Source organism: Labeo rohita, chromosome 17 (assembly GCF_022985175.1).
Source record: "Labeo rohita strain BAU-BD-2019 chromosome 17, IGBB_LRoh.1.0, whole genome shotgun sequence".
NCBI classification, from domain to species: domain Eukaryota; kingdom Metazoa; phylum Chordata; class Actinopteri; order Cypriniformes; family Cyprinidae; genus Labeo; species Labeo rohita.
The window spans coordinates 16,025,347-16,048,080 of NC_066885.1; the positions used below are offsets into that span (position 1 = coordinate 16,025,347).

At 37.4% G+C, this 22,734-nt stretch overlaps 1 protein-coding gene across 3 annotated transcripts in view; it reads left to right on the top strand.

The window, feature by feature from the left end:
- Positions 1 to 537: 537 nt before the first annotated feature.
- Positions 538 to 22,734, top strand: part of arhgef10 (Rho guanine nucleotide exchange factor (GEF) 10) — a 58,432-nt gene continuing 36,235 nt past the window's right edge. For 2 of the 3 annotated variants that reach the window (XM_051133622.1, XM_051133623.1), the window contains exons 1-5: positions 538 to 696; positions 14,352 to 14,457; positions 19,045 to 19,398; positions 20,308 to 20,613; positions 22,630 to 22,666. In XM_051133622.1, coding sequence (XP_050989579.1) covers positions 14,421 to 14,457; positions 19,045 to 19,398; positions 20,308 to 20,613; positions 22,630 to 22,666 — 734 coding nt within the window. In that variant the 5' untranslated portion in view covers positions 538 to 696; positions 14,352 to 14,420. The remainder of the gene's footprint in view (positions 697 to 14,351; positions 14,458 to 19,044; positions 19,399 to 20,307; positions 20,614 to 22,629; positions 22,667 to 22,734) is intronic. The other variant, XM_051133624.1, reaches the window with a different exon arrangement.

Genomic DNA, 22,734 nt, shown 5'->3' on the forward strand with positions numbered 1-22,734 from the left:
GGAACCTTTTTTATTATTTAATACAGAAATTAAGTTTGATCCCACACACACCACTAGAGTGTGACCACTAGAGTGCAATACAGCGCTACAAATACACTGCAAATCATTTGCCAGACTTTGGACATTTGCGAAATGAATCTACATTAAATCACAACCTTCTTTAAAATTATTGTTTGATTTTCATTTTATAATAGGCGTTAGGAAAACAAGTAATTTTGTAAAACGCTTTTTATCTTGTATTTCATTTAGGTGTTTATTTCACCGATATATTATAAAAATCTCTGTAAGCGTTTCCAGCAAATTTAGTAATTTATTTTAAAATGACACCAATTGATGCAGAACTTTAGATGTGAGAGAAGCAGAAGGTGCAGCGGAGCCGTTCACACACATCACGTGACACACATTGGAACGCGTGTGTCCATCCACACAGAAGACAGACGCAGGAATTTGATTGACGTGCCTTAAAACCAATTAGAGACCCTCAACAAAAGGCTCCACCAATGAGGCCGCAGTGGAGGGCGGGGTCATGGAGTGGTTGGCTCGCGTTTGGGAAAAGCAGTGGAAAGTTGCCTACAGTCCTTAAAAAATGATACTGAGAATATTTATGGTGTTTCGTCTGTTTTTCACCTAACCGGTGTCGCGGCACTGTAGACGGAATTTAAACTTCATTTTCTTCCAGAAAGATCCAGAAAGATGGTGAGTTGATAAATTATGCGCGTGAAATTCCCAAACACTTGAGAATTCACTGAAAGTCTATTAGGTTTTAAATAAGTTTGTCATTTGTAACGCGCACATGTTTAGCGTGATATTGACGTGCTTTGTGCATTTTGCATTTTGCACCGTTATGAAGTTTATTGCCTGTGCTCTGTTGCAGTTTTGAGCTTTTTAAAAATAACTGGTTTAAGTTTCAACATTTGCGCCTGATGGGGCGGCTGCGCTTTTCCTGTTGGATTCCGCTTTACGTGGCAAGTGACAACTGCGCACAGTCACATCAGATTTTATTAAAAATGTGTACAGTTCGGTATTAGTAAACATCGAGCATTTAAAATTAATGCATGGGACTCGTACAATCTAATCTAAAACATGTAGTACAGCGTTACGTGTTCATAGACAACCTGAGCATATCAGGGAATTTTAAAGTTGTGATTTCTGAAAACGAATTAATTGTTTTAAAATCTTTTATTATTTTTTAACGATTATAAATCATTATCATTGTCAAATCATTTTTGACCAAATAAAAATAATCCTTTAACCCTTTTTTTACATATTAAAAACTTTGTCACATAAAGAAATAAATCATACTATTGCAAAATCTGGTTAATATGATTTACATTTCATGTGAGATCAATTGTAATCATATCAGTCCTCTAGGGAAAAAAAGCTGTTATATGCAGAGTGGGTGCTGAAATGTTGACATCACATGACCACTTCTATCATGCAATTAATTAAATATCAGAAATAATACTAATGTATCTATTTCACAGAATGCATTCAGTTATTGAGACTGAGGAACAAAATAAAATATATACAGCTTCAATGCAGATTGACAGCAGTTAGTACACGCATTAAATGCATGCACTGTGATAGTTGTCAGTAAGTTTAAAACCTGCTGCTTTTGGGATAAATAACCAAGCAAATGTAAACAAAAACTTACAGTTCACATTGTGACTGGTTAAAATGATTTTTAAAACTACAGTAATCACAAAGCCATTGAAAGATCATGGAAAAGAACCCCGCTCAATACCACAGATGCTTAGCATATTGTCCTTCAGTATGAAAACATAAATTCAGTTTGACTCCTCATTCTTGAAATCATGTCCTTGACAGTCTGTACTAGGGCTGAAGGATAAACTCTTTTGGATGCTGGTAGGCAAAAAGTTTGCTGAATATTTTCCAGGGCCTTTCTAAAGATCTGAGCTCTCATGCACACAGTGTGTCATTCAGTTTAACATGGATCAAATGGTTGGAAACATTTAAGGAATGCTCTTTTTAATTAGTGAACCGTTCCACTTCCTCTCAGTTTTACTGCATCATTTCCTTCCCTGGGAGCTGCAGTGCTTTTAGGAATCAGAGGCCCTCTGCCCTTTCCTAGATGAGTATGTGTGATATGGGGGAAGAGCTCTCTCATGTGCCACTGCATTGTTTGACTCCATGCTTGTCCGACTCACTTTGCATCAGAGCGCAGGAGAAGACAGGATTTGCTCAGATTGCTGGTAATTTGCTTAGCAAATAGCCACACCACTGAAGCAGGGGGCTTCTCCACCCACAGTGATCTGCTCTGTAAATAAAAGCTGTTGATTACAAGCTTTTCAAGCTTGCTGAACATAGCCTGAAGCTCATTGGTTCAGTCTGCATTCAAGCAAACATTTCTTTTTGCAGCCAATCAACATTTCCTTGAGTTTTTCTCTAGTAGTGCTCCACATGGGCAGAGGTTGATATACAATAGCGCTCTTTAGGGGCGAATGACATCATATCTGTGTGATTCGATGCGGACTGGCAAATCTTTCCTGAAGGAATCTGCAGGGAAAATGGAATTTATGACAGGGGGACTTTGACACAGTGGGAGAAAGAGACAAAAGTGAGAGAAAAACTCTTTGTTTGCTTGATATTCATTGGGTTGTTTTGTTGTGCTAACAGAGTTGGGGCAGATGGTGTTTTGTTGGGTGATCTAACATTGTGCTCATGCAGTACACTTGGGATCCATGTTTGTTAATTGTTAGAGCTCCCATGTCCATGTACGAGATTGTCTTCTGTGAAGGATTACTGAAATCCGAGGAAAATCCAAGGAGATGCCAAACATGCCAAAATGTTCAGGAGTGATGCTGCTTCTAAAAATTTCTCTACAAATTCAGTTTATTTGAAACTCTTAAAAGGATAGTTTACTTCAAATTGAAAATTCTGTTATTTACTCACTGCCTTGTTAGTACAAACCTCTATGACTTTTATTTGTCAGTGGAACACAAAAGAAAATATTTTGAATAATGTTTTTTTTTTTTCCATACAATAAAAGTCATTGGGGTCTAAAACACTAAAACAATTGTAAGGACGAAAAAGCATAGAGATTTTTTTAAAATGTCTTCCTTTGTGTTCCATAGAAGTCATTCAGGCCCTGTTAACACTAGTTAAGACTAGTAAAACGTTGTTTTAAAACTAAAACGTTCCTCGTCTACACTGGTGTTTTCACCGCATTTCAGAAACGATCTCCGTCTACACTACACAACCGAAAACACATGTCACATGACCATTCATGCAGGTACAACCATAGATATGAATAGGTGGATGCCCTATTATTTAGATGGCGGGCACGTCTATGTGCTTGAAGTGGTCGACTGGGGAATCTACCTATACATATATGTGACCCTGGACCACAAAACCAGTCTAAAGTCGCTGGAGTTTATTTGTAGCAATAGCCAAAAATGAGCCAAGTATGGGTCAAAATTATTGATTTTTCTTTTATGGCAAAAATCATTAGGTAACTAAGTAAAGATCATGTTCCATTAAGATATTTTGTAAAATTCCCACTGTAAATGTATGAAAACTTAATTTTTGATTAGTAATATACATTGTTAAGAACATTATTTGAAGAACTTTAAAGGTGATTTTCTCAATATTTTGATTTTTTTTTGCACCCTCAGATTCATGATTTTAAATAGTTGTAAAAATATTGTCCTATCCTAACAAACTATACATCAATGAAAAGCTTATTTATTAAGCTTTCATATGATCTATAAATCTCAATTTTGAAAAAATGACCCTTACGACTGGTTTTGTGATCCAGGGTCACATATATGGGTACAACAATGAGCATGATGTTATTATTTACATGGTCGTCAAGGATATGCAGAGCGAATGTGGGCAGCCATGCCATAGTTTTCAAAAGTCTTCATTTTGGTTCGTTTACACTGAAACGCAACCCTGGAGTTTTCAAACTAAAACGGGGTCCACAGCGTTTTTCGGAAGTCTCCGTTTTCGATAGCCGTAACCGTAGCGGAAGTTATGCGTTTTAAAATGAAAACGCAGTAGTGTAAAAATAGCCTCAGTTTTGGAACGATATGATCATGTCCAAATTATAACAAAATGTAAATTTTTAGGTGAACTGCCCCTTTAAAAGCACGTTTTTTGCCCCGCCTCCTCCAAATTTGAACTTCTAAAATTTGAACTTTCTTTAAAAAAAAATCACAATTTATATGCTTTTTAACCTCGTGTGAACTGTTTTTTCCCGGTCATGGCAGTTAGGATACGTCTAAAAACTCCCGTCTTATTTTCTCCTCCAACTTCAAAATAGTCCTACATCGCTGTTTTACCTTTTTTTGTAAAGGGTGTTTGACCTTTGCATGTTCAATTTGTAAACTCTAGGTTGGTACTTCTGCAGCGATGTAGGATGATTTTAAAGTTGGAGGAGAAAATAAAATATGACTTTTTAGACGTACCCTAACTGTCATGACCAGAAAAAACAGAGTTCACACAGAGCTAGATGAGACACGCATTTGAGGTTAAAAAGAATATAAATTGTAATTTAAAAAAATAAATAACTGATCGTTTTGCTAGATAAGACCCTTTTTCTTGTACATTTTTATCAGTAAATTTTTGTTCTGGAAGTGAACTAATTCTTTAAAGTCCCCATGAATTCAAAATTGAAGTTTTTTGGCTTTTAGTATGAATATGTTAGCCTTAAATCTATAAGCTAGTGTGTTTCAAAACAACAACAAAATTCGCATTTACAAGATATAAGCATTCAAAACTTACAGACTTTAACTTCTGCCAATATGGATCAACGCTCTGGCTAAAGCTGTGATATAAACAAAACACTATTTGCTACTTTTAAAAAAGGGGATGGGACTGCTAGATATGTCCCGCCCTGTCTTCCTGTTTCAGTTTAAATTACGTCAACGCATAGAATAAAGCTGTATATTTCAAAGCACTTCAGTGGACCTTTAACTTGACTCACCATTTTAAACGCACCGCTCACATACGAGATGCTGCAAAAGACGTGAGCGCAGCAGTCATACATGTCCGTATAGCGCCGACACATGCAATAGTGTTTTTAATGGGAAAATATTAATAGGATTAACAAACTGAATTAATCGACAAGGGAAAATTATGTTGGTTATTTTGTTTTCGATTACTTTGATTATTCGTCCAGCACTAGGTGTGGCTTTGGATAACACAAAAAGGTGAAAGGTGGGACCTTATGCTTTCAAAGCTAGTTGCTATTGCTAGCCTCTCTGAGATCACCTACCCTACCTTTAAGATGAATGTGAATCTAAACTTCATGATTTAGCCTTCTTGTCTACTTTGCTGTTCTTTTGTTTCCATGGTGACATTCTGACAACAGGATATTATGGCTGTTATGTTACAGTACATCATCAAACTTTTAAAAAATTTATTTTGAAAGTACATCATCAAACTTAATTTCTCGTCTCCTCATCCTCTGTCTTTAACGTCAAACCCAGCAGGATTTAGGCTGGCTTTGACCTGCCTGTGTGTGTGTTCTTATTGGGTGTGTTACTGGAGGTCACAGAGTTTGCTTAAGGTCCATATTTAACACATTTCAAGCTGTTTTATAGGAGAAAATAGATGGCAAGCATGTGGCGTTTGCTCTTCCAGGTATTTAGTGGTTTGTAAAATATGTGTACTTCTGTGTGTGTAACTGGGAATTAAACTTTTGACCCTGAACAGCAGCCTAAACATCTTTTCAGACTCAATGGAAAGGCATAATTCATTTATTTTAAGACCTAAAGGCAAGGCATGAATTATGATAAGATGTTATGTGAGATCTTTACATATACCGTTAGAAGTCAATACTTAAAGATGGCGTCAAGTAAGGACAGGTGCTATTTTTAGCTGTACAAAACAGCTAGTATTGCTTCTTGATATTGCAGACTGGTGTGTCTTACTATATTATTTTAATGTAACAGTAAACAGTTAATGTAAACAGTTTTACCATTTACTGCACATGAACCGGAAATCTCATCCATGGGCTTATTTCTATGTTGAAGAAACAGGTGGATTGATCTAATTTCTTTGTGTTTTAATTTAGAATGCTGTTTACTGTATAAATTACTTTTTTTGTGTGGCTTTGTAAAATGAATTATGAATGTCTGGTCTCACACATTACATAGATGTGTCTTTAAAATCAAGGTTAATGTGTGCAATGAGGCACGTTGGTGTATTTCACACTAACAAACTGACTGCATTCTCTCAGACGTGTCTGGATTGATACAGGAAACTGCAGACTGGCAAAAGCCCGGCAGCCACATTTAAACAGCAGGGTTTTTTCCTCGCCTGTACAATTACACACCCAGAAGTCAAGCTCAAACTAAACATTGATCATCAGCTCATCATGGTCACTGCTGACACACGCATGTACTAACAAATCTGTTCCCAGCTCTCTGAGTGTTTCATGCGTATTGCACAAGAACTGTTCTACAACAACTTTTAGGATTTATCTTCTCATGTGTTTCGTAAAAATAATCCATTTGATTTTCAGCGTAATATTTGCAATAAAAATTAAAGTGTTAATATAAATATAAATATATACTTGTACTTCTCATTAGTAATGAATGACTGTTTCTGTGTTGATTGTTTGACATCAGCGGTAGTGTGCACTGCAGGATTTACAGTCTGTTGTTTCATCGCAACAGAGAAAGAAATCTTAAGACTGTCATGTAGGAGTGAATTTATATCACATTGCGGCCTTTTGTAAAGCCACAGACCTCTGGAACGTGTCATTTAAAGCTCCCTCTTGTTAACTACCTGTCATTTGAGTGATATATTGTCATGATGTCATGACGCTCTGAAGACAAATGTGCTGTGTTAGTGTTGATCCATAAATTAGTGTTTCTGCGCATGTGGCTCTACTGTTTGTGTTTCTGCACAGGTGGGTTGTTATTTCACACGTTCGGTCATAGCGCTGTTTCCTGTTGGTTGGTATGTGTGTTAGCTCTGTTCCCTCAAAGCACAGTTTATCAGAAGTACGTTACTAAAATGGGGACATACCATACATTTATAAAACTATGGACAACTTTTTTTTAGAATGATTTAAAAATGATTTAATTTATTAATGAAGAGTTTTTTTAATTATTTATTTATTTATTTATAGTATTTAAAGGGGTCATCGGATGCCCATTTTCCACAAGTTGATACGATTCTTTAGGGTCTTAATGAAAAGTCTATAATATACTTTGGTTAAAAATTCTCAATGGTAGTGTAAAACAATACCCTTTTTACCTTTCAAAATCAGCTCTGCAAAAATCATCCCATTTTGATGGATTGCTCCTTTAAATGCAAATGAGCTCTGTGGAGTGACGAGCTGCTCTGAGAGATTGTTTACTTTTGCTGCATTTAGAGCGTTTAGCCGCGAAACTTGCTAACTAGCACGTTATTAGGAAAGGTGATTGCGGAGATTCATAAATAAACCCTTATACTCACTTCTTCTGTAGGTGAAGCTGGATCACAAATGGTTTGCGTGAACGTAGACACATTTATTTAGATCGGGAGGCACGTTCCCTTCACAAACAAACGTAATCCACTGCATCTTCAGCGGCTCACACATCGGGAGTAAATGACGACCACTATGTTCATTATTACATCCAGCAACAGAACATCTCAATTGCTCAATCTGAGATATTCTTGTCTAACTTAACATCCCTGCTCTGGCATCGAAACAATGGAGGTCGGACTGTTACAGCTGATTTAGGGCGGGTCTGAGGTAAAACACTCATGTCCATCAACTATCGTGGGAGCGGCCTCTGTTGGTGTGACACCATACCGACAGGCATCTGAGAATGGCTCGATTTGTAAAAGGGGATATTATTTTTACAGATTAATTAAAAACCACTGCATGGATTTCTATCATTATTAGGGCTGGGAATCGATTCCAAAAAGAATCGATTCCTCGATTCCGAGGCGTTGGGAATCGAGAGTCGATTCCAAAAGTTGGAATCAATTCCGTCAGGGGGAATCGACTCCCTATTCAGAGCCGTTTTCAGTTTAACAAGCTTAAATATGAGCGCCTGTCATACAAACTGCTGCATCATGCGAAGGCTGCATATCTCGGCTGCTGTCATCAAACGTTGCTGAACGTGGATTCACGCAAATAAACTGAATGAAAAAAGACGGTACTGAGCACGTTTGAGTTTGAGGATGCAGCCTTCCGATAAGCACTTATTAATTTGCCTCTCGCTCGCTAATAGTGATTAAAAGTTGGATTCATTTCCACGAAAAGGTTCTTTCGGATAGATCGTTTTAATGAAGTTCAAAAATGATTCAGAAGTTATTTTACGGTGGAACTGGCTTATATTGTTGCATTCATGCAATAAATGCATGTCCACTGCTGAGCGGGCAATTTCATGGGCAATGCAGACAAAATTCTAATTTAAATACAGAAATGTATCATAATTTTTAAAAACAAAGCTTCATATTATGATAAGGTTACTTTCTAAGACCTTTATATCCTTCAGTCATGGCGAAATTAGGTTCCACCAATCTAAAAAAACAAGAATCGAAAAAGGATCGAAAACAACAGCGAGGAATTGATTCTTGGAATCGGATACCATCGATTCCAGAACCAGGAATCGTAATCGATTCCGAACAGCCCTAATCATTATAGGGTAGTTGGGACATACACTGCCAACACACATTAATGTTCAAACAACATGATGGCCCCTTTAAAGAAGACATGCCCAAATGTCTATGAAGAGGAGTTTTGTCAGATATAGCTGACTTATGTGGGCACATTTTTTATGATCGAACTTGTAGATTGCAATAGCTATGTCAACTTAACAAGCAGAAGAATACACGTCTGATTTTCACACCCAAAGTTAGGTACACATCTGTTCTTGTTTCTCTCATATCTCATCTACATTGTTATGACGTATGGAGTCTGTGGGGTGAGAGAGAGAAAGATAAGCTTCAAAGAGTGTGTAGACTAAACAAGCAGTCAGCAGCCTGTCTTATTTTGGACCACTGACAGACTGTGTCATGAGTATCAGCTGTAATAATTATGTGCAACAGTCAAGCTCTGGAAGTAAAAAAATGTCATTCATCTTCTCTATAGGGAAATACATATACACTACCAGTCAAAAGAGTTTGATTGTTTTTTTCAATGCTTTTTGTCTCTTGTGCTTACAAGGCTACATTTATTTGAAACAGTATTATTGTGAAATATTGCATTTTAAATTAACTGTTTTCTTTTTGAATATATTGTAAAATGTAATTTATACATGTGATCATGGCAAAGCTGAATTTTAAATTACTCCAGTCTGTAGTGTCCCATGATCTTTAAGAAATATTTTTTAATATACTGATTTAGTGCTCAGGAAATATTTAGGGGCCAAGCACCAGAGGTGCGGTGGCACCTATTGTATCCGTTGGCGTTATTATTATTCCGCTTCTTCTTCTTCTTCTTCCTCTTCCGCCGCAAGTCTATGGCAGCCCATAGAACCGCTTGCGGGAAAGTTGTATAATTTTGCACACTGATAGAGGACAGTCCCAACATTAACCATAGCAAGTTTGGAGTCTCTAACTCAAACTCTCTAGCGCCACCACTTGTCCAAACTTTCAAAAGATTTATGCTAATAACATTTGAACCGTAAGCCACACAACAAAAATTTTTTTTCCCTCTGATTCCTTGGCTTATGCCGAGTGGAATGGACACCAAAATTCAAAAATCGTAAGGTTTAGTTTTTTCGCTATTCTCAATTGTTCGTAAAACCTACTTTTTCGAACTCGTCCTAGGCCGTTGCACCGATTGTCACAAAAATTGATCCAGATCATCTTCAGACCATGCTGGCAAAAAGTTATGGAATTCAAGTCGATTCGTCCAGCCGTTCACGAATAACACGCGAAAGAATTCTACGAAAAGCTAGCAAAAATCAATGTGAGGCTATATCTCCGTAATAGTTTGTCATATTGACACCAAACTTGGTGTGTGTTATAACAAGCATGACCTGAGCCTACCTGCAGTGTTTCGGTGCAGTGCCCCCTAGTGGTCAGGAGATACGAAAAATGGCTATTTTTCTTTATAACGTCTGAATGATTTGTCCAAAAATCACAAAACTGGTCTCTTTAGATTCGGTGTGTCATACCGAGTCGAACCATATCCAATTTTCCCATGTCAGCCATTTTGGGTGTCGGCCATTTTGAATTTAGCTTTAAAATGCTGTATCTTTAGAACAGATTAGCGTATCGTTTCGACATTAATTACAAAAATGTTCGGCACCATGCCCTGAATGTACATAAAAATTTTGGGGCCAGCGCCACCTTGTGGTCAAAAGTTATAACGAAATTTCAAAAATGCTAATAACTTTTGCGTACATTAGACTATTGAAATGAAACTGATTTTGATAGATTCCTTCGGTCATGCTAAGAACACGATACCAATTTTGCCAATTTTGGCTGAACTTCCTGTCCGCCATTTTGATTCATGTTGAAAACCTACTTTTTCGAACTCCTCCTAGAACATTAGTCCAATTTTCACCAAATTTGACTCAGATCATCTTCAGACCATGCTGGCAAAAAGTTATGGATTTTGTGTCGATACACGAAACCGTTTTTGTTTAGCGCATCAACGAATTTACTGGAAAGATGCCAAATTGCATCCGAGTCTGTATCTCTGCAAAGCTTTGACATATTGACACCAAATTTTATATGTGCTATTGTCACCACACTCTGACCAAGCCACATCAATTTGGTAACAGTGCCACCTATGGGTCAGAAGTAATACGCCATTCACTAAACATTAATAATGAAATTTACAAAAATGCTAATAACTTCTGTTTACATTAGCCTATTGGAATGAAACTGATGCCAATAGATTCCTTGGGTCAAGTCGAGAACATTGATACCCATTATGCCGAAATTGGCCAAACTTCCTGTCCGCCATTTTGATTAATGTACAAAACCTACTTTTTCGAACTCCTCCCAGACTGTTAGTCCGATCTTCACCAAATTTGGCTCAGATCGTCTTCAGACTATGCTGGCAAAAAGTTATGAATTTCGTGTCGATATACGAAACCGTTTTCGTTTAGCGCATCAACAAATTTGCTGGAAAGATGCCAAACTACATCTGAGGCTGTATCTCTGCAAAGCTTTGACATAATGACGGCAAACTTTGTGTGTGTCATTGTCATTTCACACAGAACACGTCACATCAATTTGAAAACAGCACCACCTGTTGGTCAAAAGTGATAAGCCATTAAATTTTATTACGATTGGTTGTATTTATGATTTTTCAGCCATTTCAACTGATATTATCCTAAAATGGCTTAAGTTACCCACTGTTGTAGTCGGTCTGCTGCTCCTTGCCGTGCTTAACTCCTCATTCTGCCTCTTTTGTGCTTGGCCCCGCAATTGCTGCTTGCAGCTATATTTCTTATTATTATCAATGTTGAAAACAGTTGTGCTGCCTCCACCCTCCATTTCATTGAAGATGTTCATGTCTTTCTTTCTTCAGTCAAAAAAGAAATTTAAGGTTTTTGAGGAAAACATTCCAGGATTTTTCTCCATATAGTGGACCCAGTGGGTTGAAGGTCCAAGTTGCAGTTTTAACGCAGCTTCAAAGGGCTCTACACGATCCCAGCCGAGGAATAAGGGTCTTATCTAGTGAAATGATCGATCATTTCCTAAGAAAAGTACACATTTTTAACCACAAATGCTTATCTTGCAGTAGTTTGAAATCAAGTTTCCATTACGTAATCATGCATGCATGATGTGGGCGGAAGTACTGATCCAGTAGAAAGCGAACGTGCAAAGAAAGTCAAATGTGCTTTACAAAAAAAAGGTGCAACAGTGATGTTGGATGATTTTGGAAGTTGGAGGAGAAAATGAGTTTTTGCCTACCCTACATTTTTTTTTTAACCGAAGTACACATACTAAGACCTGACCCCGCTTGACTTTACCAACGTGATTATGCAGTGCGTGAAGACACGCATTGCAGAGCTAGTGCAAGATGAGCATTTGTGGTTAAAAAGTAAAAAAGAAAATGATCAGTCCCTTTGCTAGACAAGACCTTTGAAGCTGCGTTGAAACTTGACCTTGAAAAGTTGGATCTTCAACCCGTTGACCACCATTAAAGTCCATTATATAGAGTAAATTCCTGGAATGTTTCCCTCAGAAAACTTAATTTATTTGTGACTGAAGAAAAAAAGACATAAACATCTTAGATGACAGTGAGTAAATTATCCGAAAATGTTCATTCTGGAAGTGAACTTCTCCTTTAATCTTGTTGTGAAAACAAAAAGTTTTGTGGAGCCATTGCTGCTAAAGCAGGAACTTTTGGAATGTTTTGCTGTGTCATTCCAAATGTTTTAAACGACTCTCAGCAAAACGTTCTTCTCGTCATATTTGTTAGTGACTCATGAGTTGTTGCGTGTAGAATGTACCAAGTACTGTGATAGTGGGAGAACAGCTTGCGTGCCTGTGCCAGGATCTTATTGTCTGTGATAATAGTCGTGCGTCAGTCAGTCCGCCTCGTCTCTCGCTGACCCTGAGGGTCTCACACACAGCAGCCTCATGAGAAACCCCTCTATTCCACAGAATGACTTCACTGTTCCACTGACACAGTTGAGAGGAAAGCACTGTTGTGTCTGTGTGTGTGTGTGTGTGTGTGTGAGAGAGAGAGAGAGAGATACGGAAATATATAAAGGGTTTTTCTATCTCTCACTGTCACAGATAGAAGAGGGGGTTGCACATGTCTGTCCATGAATGTGCGTTTCCAGTTTGGATGTAATAAGTGGGCCAACAGCGACAAGCTGCCACTCCACTGTATCACGTGACGCTTGATTACATATTTGACTTTGACACACTGTACAGTGTAGCTAGCTGAAAGGGTGGGGAGGAATGTTAAGCCCAGTATTTTCTGGTGGAGTTGTTTTCTTGCAATGATAACACAAATTATATCAGTGCAAATGAACAAACAGAAACCAGATTATAAGAGTAATCAAGGCTGAGTAGGACTGAGGTTAGTCAGAGCAGATTTGATGGGTTGGTAAATTGTGAAAAGGTTGAGATGATTTACTCCTGACTGACACCACTAGTTGACTATTCCTGTGCCAGGCTGTTTTTTTTTTTTGGATTATTGAAAAACAAAAACATGATGGGATGGGAACTTGGTTGTGCCCACCAGTTGTTAACTGGATTTTGAGATGTGGGTGATTGTGTAAAAGGCCGGGGTTTTAAAGGATTAGTTCACTCCAGAATTAAATTGTCCTGATAATTGACTCACACGCTTGTCATCCAAGATGTTCTTGTCTTTCTTTCTTCAGTCAAAAAGAAATTAAGGTTATTTCAGGATTTTTCTCAATATAATGGACTTCAATGGGGATCAGCAGGTCGAAGATCCAAATTGTAGTTTCAGTGCCACTTCAAAGGGCTCTACATGACAAGAAATAAGGGTCTAGTGAAATGAACGGTCATTTTCTAAAAAAAAAAGTAAATGAAAAATGTATACCTTTTTGAACCAAAGTACATTTCCAATGTGATTACGTAATGCGTGAATTCCTGGATGCAACTAGTGCAAGATGAGCATTTGTGGTTAAAAAGTAAAAGGAAATTTTAATTATGGAGTGAACTAATTCTTTAAACAGACTTAATGATTGGTGAAGTCTGGTATATTTCAGCAGAAAGAAGTCAGTTTCACTAGAACATTGAGATCTTGGTTAAAAATTATGAGGTCAAAAAAATAAAATTAACTAAGATAAGTAACATGCATTTACAAAAGGATGATAGGATGAATTGTAATTTTATGCTGACTTGAAGTAGTTTGGTGTAATCTTTTACTATTTCACAAAAAACTATTTAAACAAACTACTACTTAACTACTATTTTATATTAACATTTACTTTTTATCTGCTAAAGTCTTGTGGTGAGACCAACATACAGATACATACAGGAAAAAAAAACATAAAACAGGAAATTATGTCATAGAGAGGACTCCAAACCCACATGACTGTGTCGAGGGAAATGATATTTGTCTTGGACCCATTCCTTACAAGAAAATACAAACTGAATTGCTACATTTTTGTGATGATATTGTTTCCAAATGTTTATATAAATGTAAATATGCTTTCAAATTACAAGGACAACTTTAATGGTACTTTTGGAGTTTGTTCGGCCCTGATGAGCTGCCACTGAATGGAAAGAGCTGTGTAAAAATTATTTAAAAATACCAACATTTGAGTTGCCTGGAAAATATAACATCATATGGGTTTTTAACAACCCGTGAATGATTAAATTATAGCATTATTGTAATTTTGGATGAACTGTTGCTTCAGCTGTGAGGTCATTCTTGTAAGTGTTTGTGTGGGTGAACTCTGTCTCTGTGGCTAACCGCTGTCTCTCTGCTCCTGTAGGTTTGTAAGAGTCGGTGAAGAGTCGATTTCCCTGATCATTGGCGTGTGTCTCAGAAGAGCGTGTTCAGTATGGACGTGGCGGATTTCCCCCCTCCTCCACCTGACCGTAAGCAGCACAGTCCTCTTACACTCTCAGCACACACACTGTTTACTTTGACAAGCAGACAATGTGTAAATGCAGATGTTGGCTCAGAGTTTTAGGCACAAATGAAACGGTTCGTTATTAAAGCATTTAAAAGCAACAAAAGTTTCACTGACCAGTGTCATGGTCATATTCACTCTCACTGTGTCAAATGCACTGGAATATCATGGTTATGGGAGCCTGAAGGATAGAGAGAAGAGAATGAACAGTGTAAACACATTCCATGGCTCAGCCACTAAGGAGCGTGTGGGTTGAAGAGTGGAGGAACGCCAGAACGAATGCAGGGGAGGTGGAAAAAAGCAGCCTGAAAACAGAGTCTGTCTTGATGCAAAGAGAATGATAGATGAGAGAGAAAGATTAGGTTAACTGATTAAAGTGGTGCTATAATTAAAGGGATAGTTCACTCAAAAACTTTAATTCTGCAGACATTTATTCTCACATGTCGTTCCAGACCAGTTTTTGTTTACCTTTTCACAGCTTCTATGCCATTGGATCAAGTAAGTTTGATTTCAATCTTTGATATCAGTTCATTTATACTAACTAAAGTGGCAATGAATTAATAAATCAAAATATCAGCAAAACAGAAAAAAATGGCTGATGTGAAAAAATTGAAATGCTAAAACATCAAAAATTCAGTGTATTGGTAGACTGCTAAACAGTTTGAAACATTTCCATTGAAAGTTAGCAAATTGGTATGATGCAACACTTCCTGTAGCTCTGAGATCTTTGCCAAAAACAGCTAATCAATGATCCGCACTGGATAGACTGAGACCCATTTGAGTTTATTAGCTGGTGTTAAAGTTTAAACTAAAACTGCACATTTTCCACATAATTTTAAACCTCTTGCCGCATAAATATTCACCGTCAGTCGTCACAAAGATATGGAAACTACCTCGTGCTTTATCTCCCTCGTACTCCATTAGCACAGAGAGCTGATAAAGCCACTTTCAAATCTCTCTCTGTTCATGCCTCAGTGATTCGTTTTTTTCCCATCACACAGTTAAGTGAAGAAAGCAAACTCATCTGAAGCCCCTCCACCTTTGAACTCTTAACCCTTGACATTTCCTCTCAAGGTTTACGGATGTGGCCAAGTAGAGCTCTGCATACATGTTCTGCCCTGTACTTATAGACCAGGTGCTCAGTGTCGCACTGCAATGAGTGATACTTGAGGGTCAAAGGTCATAGTTTGACCTCAAGACATGTTTGAGCTCTGTTGTTTTAACATGAAGTCAGATTGTCCTCTTTGTTTTGTTGTGAACTGTTCATTCCCATAAATGAATGTTGTGTTGATGGGTACATGGAGATTGTTTGCGTTTGAATGCCAACTGCCATGTGTAGCTGTAAGGCATGCAGGGACGGCGCTCCTGCCAGCTCACAATGAATGAAGATGACATCTCGTCTGTCAACAAGTAACAGTGGTAAACCAAACTACTTTAACATGGGTTCACATTGTACAGTTTTTTTTATCCTCTAAAAAATTGTTGCTTGTCAGACTGAACGATATGATGCAAGACCAGCTAAATCCATCTGACGTTTTTCTTTAAAATGAGCATTTCTTTCTGGTTACTTTGTATAGGTTTCTATGCAAGTACTGATACTTCTGATTGGGCTGAGGCTGGAATTTAGCGAGTTTGAAGTAAAAGTATTTCATGGATGTATAATATATGTCAGCAGCATTCACTCAGTATAGTTATCTCATTTTTGACCAAGATGCCTTTAGCTGGTTTTGCATCTGAACTCTTTATTTATCTGATGAATAGAAAGTTAAATGGAACCACATTTATTGGAAACCGAAATATTTTTAACATTATATATTGTCACTTTTGATCAATTAATGTGTCTTTAATTAATTAAAGCATTAATTTCTTTCAAAAAGGCCCGTTTTACATTTAAGCACTTTGTAACTGCTAGTTTTGTCCTTTGATGTAAAAAAATGTTCATGTTCTTCAAAATTTGTGGTGAAAAACCGAGACGTGTGCACCTGGCTTTAAGTGGCTTAAAAAGAGAAATGCTTTACTTTTAGAAGTCGGCAGAGGAAATTGGTCTGTCAGGGTTGTTTTTGGACTCTGCAGTCTGAAGTGGGAGTCTGAATGTTTGGAATCTCTGCTATTTCAGTGAGCAAACTCGTACCAGCGTGCCACGGTGGATTTATCGACTTTAAGAGATAACTGTTTCCGTCAGCGGAAACATGGTTTCCTGGGAAGAGGTCCAGAGTCTTTCAGTTTTACCACTCCTCTCATTATCCCTGTGAGAGGAAAAACAAACATTATTTAAGACTCCATGTAATGAATTTCAGTGGTTTAGAGATGTTAGTGTCTGCATACGCCGTCGTGTTTTGTAAATAAACTGTCTGTAAAACTCTGTAACGGACTTAATTACTGTAGTGTAGTATAATGGCTTCTGTGTGCACTTCAGGCCCGTGAGGGAGGCTGCGATTGGACAGGGGGATCCGGGGCTGAATGGAGGAAAAGAACTCTCACATTACTGACATTTCTAAAGAGTGAGTCACTGGGTCAGGAGAATCCATGAACTGCCAAGTGTTTGCTTCATAATGGACTCACACCGTCAAGGGCTCCCTCCCTGTCTCTTCTCTTATTCCTCAGTCCTCTATTCTTGGACGTCTTTCATCTATACTGTAAAGCTGCCATTTGGTTTTTCAGCTTTTTGCTGATGTAAGATCATTAAAGGCAGATGGAAAGAGACAAACTGAGACAAAGCTTTTCTTAAAGGGACAGTTCACCCAAAAATTTGAATTCTGTCATTTACTCGCCTTCATGCTGTTTCAAACCTGTATGACTTTTGTATCTGACACAAAAATGCAAAATTTGAAGAATTATAGAGGGGTTTTCACCATTTTTTTCTTGTAGTAACACTGAAGTGGAGTTTTACGGAAGCCTGTTTCCACCACTGAATTAAAAAAAAAAAGATTAGTGTGACTTTATCTCACAGTTCTGACTGTTATATCACGCAGATATGATAAACAAACTCGAAATTCTGACTTTTTTCTCAGAATTGCATGGTATAAACTCACAATTGTGAGAAATAAAGTCAAAATTGCGAGATTTTACAAATGTACTTTTTTCATGCAATTCTGACTTTTTTTTTCTCAGAGTTGAGATATAAACATGCAATTACAAGTTATAAAGTCCAGTTTTGAGGGGGAAAAAGACATGTCTTAAAAGACATAAGACAAAAGATATATTCTTAAATTTGTAACTTTATATCTAACAGTTCTGACTTAACTTGCAGTTGTGTGTTTCTGAGAAAAAAAGTCATAATTGTTAGTTTATCTTGCAGTTCTGACTTAATTTCTCAGAATTACGAATTTATGTCTTGCAATACTGACTTTACTTGCAGTTGCAAGTTTATATCATGCAATTTTGAGGGAAAAAAGTCAGATTTGTGAATTTATGTCTCGCAGTTCTTACTTTATAACTCGCAATTTGGAGTTTATCTCACAATTCTGACTTTATAACTCACAATTTTGAGTTTGTGTCTCGCAATTCTGACTTTATAACTCACAACTGCAAGTTTATATCACACAATTTTGAGGAAAAAAGTCAGATTTGTGAGTTTATATCTCACAATTCTGACTTTATAACTTGCAATTTTGAGTTTGCGTCTCGCAATTCTGAGGAAAAAAGTCAGATTTGTGAGTTTATATCTGGCATGACTTCATAACTCGTAATTGTGTTTGTATCTCATAATTCTGAGAACAAAAGAATTGTGAGTTTTTATCAAGCAGTTTTGAGAAAAGTTAAAATTGTGAGTTTGCAATTGTGAGAAAAAAAGTTACATTTTTTTATTCAGTGTCTGAACAGGCTTGCATAGTTTTTAGTGAAGTTTTCAAGCTTTAAAACAGAACAATATCTCCATGAAAGTATGATAAAACTAGTTCATACAACAACCAAATCAATAGCCATGTGAATAACAGACCACAATTTAAGTCATTCCACAAAAGAAAATAAATCACACAGGTTTGGAACGACATGAGGGTGAGTAAATGATGACAGAATTTTTATTTTGGGGTAAACTGTTAGCAGCCTGTTTTGTGATGGCCAAATGTAATATACAAACCAAACCACATGAGTGAGAACTCTTTGATCACTGTATTTCAATTGTTGTTTTTTTCTCTGTCTTTTGTTCTCTGGTCCCAGTATGGGACATGTTTCCTCTTTAGTATTTCAGCCCTGTGGAAAAAGCAGCATGCTTTTTGACCCTGTTTCCTTTCAGCATATGTGTGCTTCCTGTACCCCAGTTTTGGTGTTTGACTTTGCTTCACTCTTCCGTTACAACTTTGTGCCACGTGTAACTCTGAGAACCAGTTTGAGAAGAGGGTTCTTGCACCCTAAAATTAAAATTTGCTCTTAAAAATCTGAACACGTGTCTTTGTAAACCCTGGGTGGGCAGAGAGGAAGGCGGGAACAAACCTCAACCACAAAATACTCCATTCACAGACACACACCATTTTTTATGTTAGAATTTGCAATGTATGCTGTATCACTGAAAACAATGCAACAGCAAACCACTCCTCTCTTTCTCTCTCTTTAGTGTTGGATGACGAAGATGAAGGTGAGAGGTTTGAGTTTGACGACAGTGGTGATGAAGCGCCTGAGGCGGATCGGCCACCCCCTGAACCTGAGGCAATCTTCATGCCTCCACCCTGCTCATCAGCAGGCGGGGACGCACCCGTGAATGGAACAAGTCCAAACCGAGAGAACTTACTCACCGCAGAGGCTGATCTGCCCCCTCCGCCTCAGGACTGCCCCACTAATAACAGCCCTTTGGCTCATGCATCCTTTCCACAGTGTGATCTCCCCCCTCCTCCCATTGAACTTTGTCACAATACAGAGTCACAACCACCAGAGGGCACTACAGGAGCTGCTGTTCACATTGAACAGGATGGTAAGTTTGCAGCTGATATTAAGGTGAATTATTTTATCTATGAATTTATTTTAAAGACAGAAATGACAAGATTGATTATTTTAATCTAGGCCAGCGCTATATTTTTTGAAAAAAGTCTTAGGGGCCGTTCACACAGAGTGCATCTTTGCGTCTGAAAAAGCAAAAAAAAAGTGTGGCGCAGAAGGCCTCCTCTGCAATAAAACAGTTGCCCCTAAATCTCTTATATGCATCAACCTTAATGAACAAAGTGTATATTTGCCATGTAATGTTGTTTATGATTTTCTTTAGTACAATGAAAATATAAAAGACAATTAATTTAGGAAAATGTATTTTATTTTGTTTTGTGCACAACATTACACTGTATTTTTCTTGCACAGTATAAATGGGTTTTATATGCATGAGCATATAGTGCTTTTTTATATATAAAATGAAGGGGGGACCATCGTATGTGGGCGTCCTTGCTATTAAAAATGTTGAAAACCCTTCTCATTGTGATGGTTTGTGATGACTACAATGAGTTTTATGCAGTTAACCAGCAGATTTTGTGAGCATGAAACCATCACAATTAATTTTTTTTGTGTACAGTTATTAATCCCCCCTACTACAACAGTTTTGTGTATAACTAACTGGAAATCAATTCTACAGCCATTTTGGTGGCAGGCCACCTGCATCCAATTGCTTTTTTAAATTCTTGCATGGTTTCTGAGGTTAAATCTGTCTTTTTCTTTCCTTCAGTCTTTCCCTTTCTCTCTAACTGTTAATGTAGGTATAATCTTGCATTATTTGTGTCAGGAATCCCTCCCATATAAGATAATAAGTATTTTCCAATGGAAATGCATTTCTTCACTTTCCTAGCAGACTTACAGTCTCAGACTTTCCTGATAAGTCACTGTACTTTCTGATCAATAGCGAACAGAGGTGCCGGTGTGGTTCCCACCTCTGCGTCTGACTCCAAGCTCAAAGTCAGCCCCTACTCTGTGATTGACATCGCCCCTATCCAGCAGCAGCTGCTGTCGGAGCAGAGTGGGCCTCCCTCCTCTCCCCCAGCCAATGAGAGTGAAAAAGACATTCAGGATGTACCCAGTAGCCCTGGGTTGTCCTCTGGGTATTCGGTGCCAGTGCCCTGTGGTTATGCAACGCCCTCAAATGTGCCGGTGATCCCACCAACCTACACCACCCCAGTTATCATCCGACACTTCTCTATGGATGAAGATGGTAAAAGAGAGATTACTCCCATCTGTTTCTATTTCATTTGTTCTCTCAATTGGTCTGGTTGGAATAGGGATTCACCATCATCATACATATCCTCTTTCTTTTTACTTTCCTTGCTCTCACCTCATTTCTCTCATGCACTCTGTTTCTTCTTTTTCTAAAGTTTTGCCATGAGGAAGTTGGGGATAATTTTAGCTGTGGCTTTGGCTGTGATGAGGTTTCCTGTTTTCTAGTGTAACAGTAGCCTGAATGTTAACTTAATTTTACATGTGTATACTCAAATACACAGTGGTGGCCAAAACTGTTAGAACGCTAGTATTTTCACCAGCTAAAAATGGTTTTAAGTCAGTTATTTCTGTTTTGCTGTAGTGTGTCAATAGGAAATATCAGTTTACATATCTAAACATTAATTTTGCCATCAATTGTAATAATCCAGTGAGATTTTTGTTTGCACAAGGAGTCTGACAACAGCCAGTGCTCCACACAGAGGTCTGATCTCATCATCATCCAGTCTGTCTTGAATGACATGAAGACACAGAACAAACTTACTAAATCCAGAAGAACTGTGGCAACGTCCCCAAGATGCTTCAAGAAACCTACCTGCAAAGCTACAGTACTGTGTGTAAAATAAGGAAGATGTCAAAAATAAATGTCATAAATACATTTTCTCTATCAGTTAACTTCAGTAAATGAAATCAACATTTGGTGTGATCATCCTTTGCGTTTTAAGCTGCTTTTGTCCTAGGTGCACTTGCGCATAGTTTTTTTTCAGGTAGCTTTGCAAGTCTCTTGAAGCATCTTGGAGACATTGCCACAGTTCTTCTGGATTTAGTTTGTCTCAGTTTGTTCTGTTTCTTTATGTCCTTCCAGACAGACTGGATGATGATGATGATGAGATTAGATCTCTGTGTGGAGCATTAATTACAATTAATGGCAAAATGATGTAAATTGATATTTCCTACTGACACACTACAGCAAAACAGAAATAACTGACTTGAAACCGTTTTTATCTGGTGAAAATACAAGTGTTCTAATAATTTTGGCCACCACTGTATACACATTATGCAAAACCATTTCTAACAGTCATCATAATTAGTAGCTGTTTTTTATAACCAATTTAAAACTGGCACATCAATAAACCAGTAGTACTATCAAAAGTATTATATTTAGAAAAATGGGAATTATGCAGTGAAAATGTTAAATCAAAGTAAAATTTTATATTTTAGGCTACCTTTTTCTTATATATATTTATTTATATATGTGTACTTGTTTTTGCTACATTGTTGGGACCAAATGTCCCCACAAGGATAGTAAAACCTGAAATTGCGGTCCCCACAATTTTTAAAATATTAAAAATAGTAAATGATGTTTATCTGAAACTGCAACGATTGCAAACATGTTTTCTGTGAGGGCTAGGTTTAGGGTTAGGGTTGGGTTAGGGGATAGACAATATCGTTTAGTTAGGTATAAAAACTATAGAAGTCTATGGAAAGTCCCCACAGTTCACAAAAACAAACGTGTGTGTGTGTGTATGTGTGTATATGTGTGTGTGTGTGTATATATATATATATATATATATATATATATATATATATATATATATATATATATATATATACACACACACACACACACACACACACACACACGTTTGTTTTTAATAAATAAATATTTATTTATTTATTTATTTATTTATTTATTTATTTATTTATTTACGTACATGTATATGTGTATATGTGCACACAGTTAACAATATATCGATTTGTTCATCATAATTTTTACATTTGTATTACCATTTTACAAATTCATACAGCATGTATGCACAATTTACACACACAGTAGCACGTTACTGTCCTCTTGTGGTGTAATGGCATTCGAGCTGTAAACCTGATCCAAATAGAACATTTTAAGATTTTGACATAGTCTTAACTCAGATTTATGTGATTTTATGACACATATTTGAATGTGTTGATCTGTGGTATTCTGTTACTGCATGAATTGTTTTGTTGTGTCCTGCAGTGACTGTGGTGGGAGCAGGAAATACTCCAGTGGACAGGTGAGAGCTTTAGTACTGCTTTGCTTCCTCTGAGATGTTTGTGCAGAGGTTTCTGTGTTTGAGTGCTC